Source organism: Myotis davidii, unplaced genomic scaffold (genome assembly GCF_000327345.1).
Source record: "Myotis davidii unplaced genomic scaffold, ASM32734v1 scaffold233, whole genome shotgun sequence".
NCBI classification, from domain to species: domain Eukaryota; kingdom Metazoa; phylum Chordata; class Mammalia; order Chiroptera; family Vespertilionidae; genus Myotis; species Myotis davidii.
In genome coordinates, this window is record NW_006285917.1 from 265325 (window position 1) to 277450 (window position 12126).

Below are 12126 nucleotides of genomic sequence, written 5' to 3' on the forward strand. Positions count from 1 at the left end.
TTCTACTTTTCTAAAATGGGATGAAAGAAGTTTAAAAAAGAAACTTCTGTATTGTTTCTTGAACCAATTCCTAACATTTTGGAAAAAAAAATCTTGGTTTCCAGACCAAAGTTAAGATAGGTAAGGCTCAGAAACGGGAACTTGAACTTCCTGTACTTTAATTAGCCAGCTAGTCCCAGCTTCCCTGCAGAACCCAGGAATGCTGGTCCCCATTCTCCTTCCCTCGCCAGAGTCTTCTAAGATTCCAGTCCCACCACCTTTCCACCGACCTATGCCTTCCTGCTGCCACCCTCCCTGAATCTTACGTGTTCTGATTCCCAGTCACACCTCCTTTCCCTCCGCCTGGGGTTGGCCTGATGCTGGCTGCTTGGCATTGTGGGAGGCCTCCCGCCACCCTCCTACTTGGGGCAGGTACAGACAGGTCCAGGCTGCACAGCTGCATCTTCCCCAGACACCTCACAGACTCACAGACTCCAGGCTTATGATGGCGTCCCAGTTGTCTGCCTTCAGCCAGGTCCCTTTGTTGGTCTTTAGGGTACACCCAGTGTCCCGTACTCCACCCTGCCTCTGCGGACATTGTCCCCAGCCCGTACATTCTGTCCTATCCTCCATCCTCCCCTCCACCTCACCAAACACCGCCCACCAGTCCTCTTCAACCCAGTTCACCTCAGTGGGGAGGGCCCTGAGTTCAGGCCCCGGATAGATACTCCTACCCCCACCCCATCCCATGTCATCCCTACAAGGTTAAGCCTCAGTTCTGGACCTTCTGGTTCCCCAATGATCTCAGTTGCCAGCTTCTATTTCCACCTTTTTGGATCCATTGATTACAGTCCGTTCACTGGAACCTTCCCTAAGGACCGAGGCATTTGGATTCCAGTCACAGATCAGCTTGGCAACCATCTTCAACCCCACGGTTCACCTGAGACCCAGCCCCCAGGCACCCTGCTCTGAAGTGAGAGAAACAAGTAGGACCCCAACATTCTCTGTGCCCCACCCCCACCCCCACACTTAGCCATCCTCCACCCCATGTCAGCCCCACGACCAGACTTCCCGCCCTCAGACTCAGCCCTTCCCAAGAACTCGGGCATCTCGGTTCCAGCTTCCTCCATCACCTCACCCCGGCTTCCAGATGTCTGCTCCCCAGCCCTGGCTGCAGTGACACCGCAAATCCAGGAGACCCCGGGGCAGCCAATAGGAAAGAAAGAAGGGGGGGAGAGAGGAGCCGCCAGGACGCCCCCTCACGGAGCCCTGGCCCCAGCATGATCCTCGGTGAGTGGGCTCCGCAGCTCCAGGCTCCAGGCTCCTGGGTCCCTCTCAGTAGGTCACCCCCCCCCAACCTCCCGGCACCGCGGTGACTGCGGCCGCCCGTCAGCGACCGGTTCCCCCTCCCCCTTCTTCGGGCTCCATAGCTGGGGTCCCCTCTTCCCCTCTTCCTGAAGCTGCTGCTTCTCCCGGTAATCTAGGGAATGCTAGAGGAGCAGACAGCTAGGTGAGACCCCCTCCCCACAATGAAACATTGCGTATTCATGAGGCTCATGAATATTATATGCCCGTCTACAGGAGGCTGGGGGAGGGGGCTGGTCCCCGCTGGGGGAGTTGAGGGGAAGGCTCTGACCGGCTCCCCCACCCTGAGCTCTGGCCATCCGACCTCCTTCTGGGCCCAGGGTTAGAGGAAAAGGAGGAAGTAGGGGGCGGGCGAGGGGAGAAGATGGTGGGTGTAGCTTCGAGGTGTGAGTGGTGGGGGGTGGCGATTAGGGGGCTGGGGAGAAGACGGGGTGGGAAACTGTCCATCCCAGGGCCCCTGCGGTTCAGATCCTGCCTCCGCAACCATCCTGCCCCAACACGCCAGGACCTGCCCCCTCTCTCCTGCGCTGGCTGCCTGGGCCCTTCCTTCCCGGCTCCCTTCTTCCCTCGTCCCCTACCCCACCCCCACCTGCCTCAGGGGGGGCGGGGGGCGGGGAGGCCCTGAGAGGAAGGGGCAACGGAAGGGTACGGGTGGGGGAGGGGAGCTCCCGCGGGGCTCTGACAGCCCTCAGCCACAGCCACCCCATCCTCATGACCTACATCGGAGGGAACCCCGAGGGGAGGGGGGAGAGGGGCAGAGGAGCTAGCTGTGTGCTGGGCTCCAGGCCCCTGCCTCCAAACCCTCTGCTGGCCTGCTCTGTCCTCTGCCCTCTGACCTCCACCCAGGCTAAGGCAGTCCTGGGCCCTGCTTAGGTGGGAGCCCTACCATCCAGGCCCAGACACCTGTGGTCTCCCCGCCCGCCCTGGGGACACCTGGCTCCAGGCTGGTGCCCCAGGCTCCGCCTCAGCCCTGCTGTCCGTGTCCTTGGCTCTTCGGCTTTTCTTCGTTCATTTGACCCCTGTTGACTTCCCACTACCTGTCTTTGTTTCCTTCTTTGCACCTTCCTCCATCTCTTTCTCTCCCCCTCCTGAATCTCCTCACTCTCACCCCTTACTGTCTGACCGTCTCCACCTGGCCCTCCATCACAGCTATTAAATGAATGAGGGGAAGAAGGCGGGGCGGGCTGGTCGCCTGCCTCCTTCCCAAGGGTGTCCCCAGCAGGAGAGAGTCCCGCCCGTCCGACGACCTAGAGGGACCCCACCACCACAACTTGGACTCGGGTCCCCAGAGCACAGGCTCCACATTCCTCCGTCCTGTGCAATCCCTGTGCCCTGGCCCCACCCTGGGAACGGCCCCACCCTGGGTGTGAGGCCCGGGGGCAGCACCGTGTTTGTCCAGAACAGGCCGGTGTCAGCCATACTCTCCCTGATCAAGAGTTCTTTAAAGAGGGCTCCCGGGCCCTGCCCAAACCGGACAAGAGCCCACCACCGGGAGCATGCCTGGAGCCACCAAGGGGACCCCACCACATCTCCCTGGAGGGCACTAATGAACTCCCTCCTGTGCCCACCCCACGGGGGGGCAGGGGAGGAGGGAGGCGGGAAGCCTGGTGGCCTGGGCCCGTGCAGCTTAGCCCTCTTCGAGGAGAGAAGGCGTCGGGCTCAGGGCCCGCACTAAGGTTTTCAGCTTCTGCATGCTGAGATCTGTGGAGTCAGTGTGCAGCAGGTAAGGCCCAGGCTGCTGGGCCCAGGTTTAAGGCGGTGGTTCTGGGCTCAGGTTCCCTGGTCCAGGTCCCTCTTACTGCCCTCTCCAGCTGCGCCCCTCGTGCGGTAGAGGAGGGGCCATTGAAAGAGGCCCTTTCCTGTCAGATTGGGAAGATGGCCCAGGTTGTTTTTCTCTCTTCCCTTCCTGGCTACCTTCTCCCTTTGGCCCTGCCCCCACCCACATCTACCCCGGGGTTATTAGGGCTGATGTTTTGAGTTTATTGTCCATAACCATCCCCTTGTTGCTTTCATCTTCGACTTCAAAGCCTTTCCAGCCCTCAGCCTGCCTCTTGCCAAGATGGGGGAAATTGAGGCAGAAGGGAACACTTCCATGGGATTTGCTCAAGAAGGCAAGACCCAGGGTTCCAAGGCTCTCCTCTCAATCCCCAATACTAGGCATTTCTGGGGAGGGAGAAGAGGCCAAAGGGCCTGAAGAGGAAACGAGATGAATTAGAGAAAAAGAATCCTAATTCAGACTGGAATCCAATTTCTCCTTGGCCCCAGAGTCTAATTCCTCCGCTTTTCACCACCGTGGGTTCTAACACAACCTGCAACCGTAACGCAGATACCTCTGACTAACCTGCATCTCCTCCTGGCCCATTCTCCAGACCAGCACTAACCAAGCCCTAGCCCCTTCCTGGCTGCTCTTCCCACGCAGCCACTCCCTGAGCCAGCTCACGGCGGACACTCCCATTCTTTACCACAAGGGCTTGAAGCCCCAGACCCAGTCTAAGCTAGCCACGGCGCTGGGACTCGGGCCAGGCCAGAACTTCTGGGGAGCAGAGGAAGGAAAAGATGAGATCTCAGTGGGATGGAAGGAGTCAGCTGTGGCCTGGTGCTGGAGGGGAAATCCAAGTGCCTGGGGCAAGGTAGGGCACAGAAAAGGACAGATGGACATCCATCCAAGGGTCTGAGAGTTCACCCTCTAGAGATCATTGGGAACTGTCTTTAATAGAGCATTTGGCAGTTCCCCACAGAGATGGGTGAGGCTCTATCCGCAGGAGGTAATTATGTACTCTAATGAGCTAGGCTCCGGAGTGGCCTGCCCCAGCCAGGCCCGAGTTCTTCCCTGCCCTGCCTGAGGTGTGTGACACACACGTGTGCGCGCGCGCACACACACACACACACACCCACCAATTTGCTCTCCACCCCTTTCCCCAAACCTGCCTGAAGCTCTCACCTAGCCAAATAGCAGAAGACCTAAATTTCCTCCCTCATTTCCTGCTTCCCCCGTCCTTACTTCATTCCTGCCTTTCCCCAACTCCCATCCCTAGTCTACCCAGGCATGTGTAGTGCTTGAAAGCCAGACACACAGATTCAAATCCCTCACTAGTTGTGTGAACTTAGTCAAGTAACTCGCCTTCTCGGAGCTGTTTGTCATCATCTATAAAATAAGGGTTCATTTATTTAGCAAACATTTATGTATTGAGCTCCCTGGTGGCATGCCAGTACTGTACAAGAATTTGTTCAATCCTCTCAACAACTCCATGAGGCAGGTTCTGTTGTTCTCATTTGATAAATGAGAAATGAATCCAAGAGAGTCCGAGAAACTAGCTAGTCACCCAGCTGGTGAGCAGTGGCTCCATCACAGAGAGACTATGGACGTACAGTGTCTGGCATATAGGGGCAACTCTATCCTTCCAAAAGTAGCTACTGTTCTTATTCCCCAGAAAGGGGTGGGGGAGGAACTGAGTCTTGGACCACCTGAAACCAAGAGCCCTGCTCCTGCCCATTCGTCCTATCAGCTGCCATCTGCCCCTGTAGCCTTGCGTCCCTTCCTCACTCCATCCTCATTTCACCCCTTCCTCCCACTTCCCCTTCCCTCTCTCCCCCCCCCGGCTACCCCCGGGGCTCCTGTCAGTGGGAAAGATGAGTTGCTGGCTGTAGGAAACTGAGTGGCTGCAACCTGTTTTCTTCCAATCCCAGCAAGTGCTTGGAACTCGCTCTCCCCTTCCTCTCCTTGAACAAGATGGCAGGCAGCGCTCAGATCTCTGCTTCAGAGTCAGACCGAAGTCCTTTGGGGTTATGTAGCAGAGAAAGACTTTACAGAGTGCGACAGATCCTGATTTAAATCCCAGCTCTGATACTGATAAGCTGTGTGACATCAGTCAAGTTTTCAACTTCTCTGATCCTCCGTTTCCGCCTATGAAAAATGGGGAAAGTGGGATCAACTACCTCCATAGAACTGTCACTGCCTCGGAGACTCAATGTGATAATACTCAACCGGAGAGAGGGTCAAGGAGCTGAGCTGCTGCCTCTGGTGCTCTGGGGCGGGCAAGTGCCAGCCCCAAGCCAGCTGCTAAGGTGGCTGCTGGGTGCTGGGACTCTGGGAGTGCTCAGGTTTCTCTCACCATTCCTGATGCCACCCGGGGCTCGTTAAGGCTGCCCTGGCCTTGTGTGCCAGGCAGGAGGGTGGGGTATAGAGAAGAGAAGCTATGAGAAGGGGAGATGGTTGAATTACCCCATCAGGCCGTCTGTCCCTGTCTGTCTTTCCCCGTCTTGCTGTGCTTTCTGCCCTTTGGTCTCTCTCTCCTAGTCTCTAGCTCTGTATCCAGCTTTTCAGCGGTGTCCCTGTTTTTCTCTCTTATTTCACTCTCTTCCATCTCTCCGTTGTTCTCGGTCCTTTTCTATCTGTGTCTGTGTTCCATTTCTCAGTCACTTATTCCTGCTTCTGTGTCTTTTCCATTCCCTCTTACTCATTCGTGTCTGTCTGCCTCTCTCCCTCCCTCCTCTCCTCCTACCCCATCCCAACTCCAAGGGAATGGACACAGGGTGTACAAAAAAAAGGAAATGGACTCGGGGTATACAGACCCCTAGATGTCCGAGGGCCAAAGCCAAGCATCCTGCCCTTTCCTGCAACCTTTAGACACTGGAGTCCAAGCTTCCCGCAGTCTTGACCCCCCTCTGCCTTGGGCACCATGGCTACCCAGTCCTAGCTGTGGGTGGAAGAGACAGACCCCTCCAGCCCTTTCTGGACCAGCTCCCTGCCCCCAGCTGTGCCTGAGCCCTCCCCACCCCCTCCCTCTCTTCCTCCTGATTCCCCTAATCCCTGCTCCCCCGCCCTCCCCTCTGCCCCACTTTTGCAGGACTCTGATTGGCTGATTCTGCTGACTGGACTGGGGGGGTGCTGGCAAGGGAGAGGGCAGGGGGCAGAACCAAGTGAAGGGGACGCTGTCAGGCCCAGGCCCCTGGGGGGCCAGGGGCAGGCCACTGCCTGGGGGCAGCGGGCACCAGAAACTGAAGGTATGAAAAGGGGCCGTCTCTATGGAGGGAGCAAGAAAGGATCTGAGGGACCCTGTGCCCCGTAGGTCAGGGGAGGACAGGGCCAAGCTTGCAGCCTCCTGGGTGTGCCTTTGTTGCTGGGAACTCCTGTTGCTGACAGGGGGCTTGCTCAAGCACTGAAGAGCAGCCAGAGTTTCCCAACTGGTGGACCGGGAGGTGGAAGAAGGGAGCTGGGCCAGCGGGAGCCCAGAGGGTCCTGAGGGCCTTTGGGCCACCCCTTCGGAGCCTGGCCGGGCTCCTCCCGTGGCTCTGGAGGGAGGAGAAGGAGGTTTGAGTGGGGGCGGGGGCCAGTGGAGTGGCTGGCCTGGACTTTCATTTCCCATTTGGGTTTGTCCAAGGCATTCCCCTCCCAGAGGCCTGGTTGTAGTTCCTCCTGCAGAGCGGGAGCTGAACACTCCAGGCTAGACAGAGCCATGGGAAGACAGGAAGGCAGTCCACCTCCCAGAGCCAATGCCGCGCACCTATTACCCACCCCCAGAGGCGTCGATGGTTCATTAAGAATTTCGACTGGGACAAAATCGTAACTTTTGGGGTAGCCTGAAAGATTCCGTAGCCTCCTCCAAATCTAGGCCTCAGTCTCCCCCTCTGGGCAGTGGGATGAATCACCCACAGGACTATTCTCCCTGAGGTGAAACCTGGCTTTTGGGATTCCTTGGGGAAAAGCAAAACCAGAAGAAGGGAGTGGGGCTCAGGGTTCCCACGTCCTGCGGGTCCCGCAGGCAGTCTGCAGAGGTCTGTACTCTTCCTGGTCTGTTTAATGCCGAATGGTCTTGGAGGAGGGAGGCTAGAGAAAGGGGAAGTGAAACCACCCAGAAGGGAAGGACTGGCCTGCACCTCCCCCAGACCCACAGGGACCGCGCTCCATTGCTCTGGAGCCAGCAAGCAGGGGAAGTGTGTGTGCATGGGGGTCGCACTTCTGAATGTGGGGGCCCCCGCTGGGGAGTGGGACTGACAGGCTTCAATCTTCCTGCCTCACAGAATGTTTTCTCTGCCCTTCAGGGAGCCTGAGCCGGGCAGGGCCCCTCCCTCTGCTTCGGCAGCCCCCCATCATGCAGCCCCCGCTGGACCTCAAGCAAATCCTGCCTTTCCCACTGGAGCCGGCCCCCACCCTGGGCCTCTTTGGCAACTACAGCACTGTGAGTAGCAGCAGCCTGCCTCCCAACCCTCCTTTGACCTCCTCTCTCCCTGGACCCACCCTTGCTCTTTTCTCTTCTTCCCCTTGTATCTAATTCCTTGTCTCTTTTTAGAATCCCATCTCCCTTGTCCTAGCTGGTTTAGCTCAGTGGATAGAGTGTTGGCCTGTGGACCAAAGGGTCCCGGGTTTGATTCCGGTTTCAATTCTGGTCAAGGGCAGATACCTTGGTTGCAGGCTCCTCCCCCGGCCAGGCAACCAATTGATGTGTTTTTCTTATCAATGTTTCTCTCCGTCTTTCCCTCTCTCTTCCACTCTCTCTAAAAAGCAATAGAAAAAAATATCCTTGGGTGAGGATTAGGATCGCATCTCCCTTACTTCTAGTCTATTACAAATATTGTTGGTTATATGGTATATTATTTATACCAATAGCTAATATTTGCTGAGGTCTTGCTATGGGCTAGATATTGTGCTGGGTGTTTTATACAACTCATCTCATCTAGTCTATCATCTAGAGAAGTATCAATACTTGGATTGGTGGTAGTGATTACAAGGAGGTGGGAGGGGTGATAGGCTATCCATAAAGACAGAAATATCCAGAAAGAGGAAATAAGCAGGGACATAGTGTGCCTATTTGTAAGTTCCAGCTCTCTGGAGTCCACAGTTGGGTGGGTATGGTCAGTGGGGTAGGTCTTGGAGGGCTGGCAAAGTTGCCTAGATTTAATACCCTATGAAATAGCCATTATCCAGTCTTGAGCAGGAGAGTGATTTGGCAAGAGCAATGATTAAGGCCCCAGCCATCCTGATACACCAAGATTGTGGGTTTGAAACCCTGTCAGGGCACATACAAGAAACAATGAATGCATAAATAAGTGAAACAACGAATCACTCTCTTCTTCTTCTTCTTCTTCTTCTTCTTCTTCTTCTTCTTCTCTCTCTCTCTCTCTCAAATTAGTCAATAAAGAACAGTGTTTAGGAAGGTGAGTGGAACAGCTGGATGGAAGGGAGCAAGGCTAGAGGAGGGCAGCCAATGAGGAGGCTGTCCCAGCAATGTGGGCCTCAGGGAAGCCCAGAGCACCAGACTAGTGGGCGTTTAATGACAGTGGCAGTGTGAGGAGAGCGGAAGGGAGATGGGCAAGGAACTTCCAAGGAAATATTGACAGACCATGGTGACCAACTGGTATTTGGGGATTGGGGAGAAGAGAGAGGATGAGTCAATGATGACTCCAGGGTTCGGGATGCTGTGATTTGGAGGAAGAACTCACCTTGACAGGGGCAGAGGGTTGAAGGAGGAAGCTGACCCCTCATGGTGCTGCTGAATCCCCTTTAGGACATGGAGCCAAAATTCGAACATTTAGAATTTGAGGCCTGGAGACTGGGCTAGAGCTAAAGGTTTAGGGGAAGTCAGCTTTATTCAACTCAAATAACCACCGTCAAACCATATTCAGCTATAAATATCTATTGAGCATCAACTATGCACCAGGCACTGTGGTAGATGTTTCTATACATGCTCTCATTTAATCTTCACCACAACCCAACAAAGTAGACATTATTATTCCTGTTAGACATATGAAAGACAGAAACTAAGGCTCAGAGGGTTTAGTAATTTATCTAAATTGACACAGTATGTCCCTAAGGTATGATTTGAACCCATAGCCTGCGACTCCAAATAGAGTTCTCTTAATACCAGCTGCTTCCTCCGAACTTCTCCCAAAGAATCCAAACCAACATTTGTATTGCATTTTGAAGTTTACAAAATGTTTTTCATTTCTCAATCTTGATAGTAACCCTAAGGAGTAGCTGTGATTTTATTCTCATTTTACAGATGAGAAAACTGAGTAATTACTATAAGCAAGGTACTGTTCTAGATATGATGGAGACATGAGAATGAAATGAGATGGCCCAATCTTGAAAGAGCCATTCAGGGGAGATACATTGACATGACTGTAGCAATCTGCAATGCAAACCAGAGGAAGAGTTAATAAATATTGTGAAACAGACACTAACAATCCAAGTCTACAAAAAATAAATTTATTTTGAGCATCTACTATGTGCCAGGCACTGTGCCTGGTGTCAAGGACACAAGACTCAGTTCACACCCTTGTGGAATTCGCAGTTTAGTAGGAAAGATAACAAGTTAACAGTTACCCTATAGTGTGAGGAGAGCTGTGTCAGAGGCATTTAGCTTGCATGGGAGCCCAAGAGGGTGTCAAGAAAAACTTGCTGGCTGTGGTGGTCCCTATGGGACCAACGTGAGCTAAGCAGGAGAAAAAGAGAGAAGAGGAAAAATTTGCAGCAGGTGACATTATTGGAACTTTGAAGAATTCATAGTAGGATTTTCAAAGGAGCCTTAGAGAACATTTCAGACAGAAGCAAATAGCATGAACAAGGTCTAGAAAAGAGCACTTGAGAAAGCGCAACCGGTTGTATGTAATTAGAGCAGAAAGTGCTGGGAATACTTTCTCCCACGTAAATACCTGATTTTTACTTAACCTTGGATCACCCATCATTTCCCCCATTTTATTTTTTTAACATATTTTTTTAATATATATATATATTTTTTTATTAGTTAGGCACATCCCCCACTGGGGATCAAGCCTGCAACCGTGGCATGTGCCCTGACTGGGAATCGAACCGTGACCTCCTGGTTTATAGGTCAACACATTCAACCACTGAACCACACCAGCTGGGCTCTCCCATTTTATAGATAAGGAAATAATCACCAAGAGACGTTAAATGACTTGTCCACGATCACAGAGCTACTTAGTGATGCCCATGAATAATCCAGAGTTTCTGACTTCCCAGGTTGCATGGTTCCATTTCCTCTAGTGGGGAGTGAGGAATAGCAATATAAAGCCAGGAGCAGAGCTTGGAGAGTGCTGCAGGGTATTTTGTATCTGACTGACAGGATTTGAATTGATGTTATACAAGCACTGGCTGTGTGGCCTTAGGCAAATTACTTAACCACTCTGAACCTCAGTTTTACCAGCTGCAAAATAAGATAGGAATAGTACCAGCTCACAAGGTTGTGAGAATCACATTATATAATCATAATGCCCAGCACAAAGTAAATATTCCATTAGTATTAGCTGCTATGATTATAATGCTATTGCTATTATTTTTATTTAAGGGAGGATCAGAGAGAGAACGATAGTATGGCCAAGGCCTCAGCCTTGGGGAATAAGCAGAAATAGGTAGTGCGAATCGGAGGGGGCCACAGCAAAAGAAATGGAGGAGCCACTGAAGGGGGTTGAATGGAGAGAGAACCAGGTTCCTGTAGGGTTGGAGAAGCCAAGAGAGTGAGTGTGGTGGGCTGCATCAATAGTGTCGGCTTCTGCAGGGGAACGAGGACTGCAGAGAAGCTGCGGACAGGCCTTTGGCAGCTCTGTGCAGCAGTTAAGAACATGGCTTTGCAGTCAGGCTGCCCAGGTTTAAATTCAAATCTCAGTTCAGCCACTTCCTAGTTTGACCTTGAGCAAATTATTTAACCTCAGGTCCCTCATCTATAAAATAAAGATAATAATCGGGCTTAGAATAGTGGTTGTGAAGATTAAATTAGATAATCCATACAAAGAGTTCACAGTACAGAGGCTGGGACATTCCAAGGGCTCAACCAACATTAGATGGTGCTGGTAGTGGAATTATTATTATTTATGTCAGAGTCTCTCCCTCCCTGGACTAATACCTCCAGATCCATCTCCTAATTGGACAGTTCCTATCCCTTAGACTCCTCCCTGTATTATGTGTCCCTCTGCCCTTGGACATCCCTCATGTCTCCCAAAGACAGTTCTCTCTCTCTCTCTCTCTCTCTCTCTCTCTCTCTCTCTCTCTCTCCATCCAGTCCTCTGCTTCACTAATCTCCCTGCCCTAGGTGGAATGGGAGGTGATGAGATCCAGAAGTGAGAGAGGGAATCCTAGAACCTGTCCAGAGAGGATGAGGAGGTGTCCAGGGGAGTGGGGTGCTTTCTCCTGCCACCCTCCAACCCCACCCCCATCACCCAATGCTGCCCCACTGGACCGCCAGAGGGCAGCAAGTGCATGAAACATAAAGTCTTAGGGAACCTGGTTCTCCAGCAGGTGGCGGGCGAGGGAAGGAGGTAGAAAGAGGTAAGGACCGAGGTCCCAGCCTGAGGTCGGTTCTGCCCTGGGTGCCCGCAGCTCCTGCTGTCCAGGGTCGCTGAGAGAGCAGGGCCTGACGCCTGGCTACCTGGGCTCGTTTCCCATCCCTAGCAGAGAAAGTGGCATGTAAAGGGGCACAGGGCCGTGTGCAGAGGGAACAAGGAAGGATCGTCTGGGAACTCGGAAGAGAGCCTGTCAGCAGGGGAGAGAGGGTCAGGGAGGACAGGATGAAAAAAAGAAGAAATGTCCGAGCTAGAGAAACAGGGTCTCCATAGGATTGGTGGGAACACTAGACCCAGCAAGGGTCCCCAGTGGAGGAAAGCCAAGGTCACCTGGTCAATGCCCCATGCCAGGCCGAGAGGCCCCTCACACCACGACTAGGTCTTCCCTGGAATTAGTGTCAGCCCAGGGACTCTCCCTCCTCTTTTCGCCCGAGCCCCTCTTCTTGCCTCTTACACTCCGGATTCCCACCCCCGCCCTCGGCCCGC

General features: G+C 53.4%; 1 protein-coding gene across 5 annotated transcripts in view; it reads left to right on the forward strand.

Annotated features, from left to right (window-relative positions):
* The first annotated feature begins 1217 nt into the window (after window positions 1-1217).
* Window positions 1218-12126, forward strand: part of ZNF385A (zinc finger protein 385A) — a 20382-nt gene continuing 9473 nt past the window's right edge. For 2 of the 5 annotated variants that reach the window (XM_015559565.1, XM_015559568.1), the window contains exons 1-2: window positions 1254-1317; window positions 7387-7523. In XM_015559565.1, the coding sequence (XP_015415051.1) occupies window positions 1260-1317; window positions 7387-7523 (195 nt within the window). In that variant the 5' untranslated portion in view covers window positions 1254-1259. Of the gene's footprint in view, window positions 1318-3013; window positions 3068-6245; window positions 6349-7386; window positions 7524-12126 lie in introns of those variants that run through there. The other 3 variants (XM_006756933.2, XM_015559567.1, XM_015559566.1) reach the window with 3 other exon arrangements.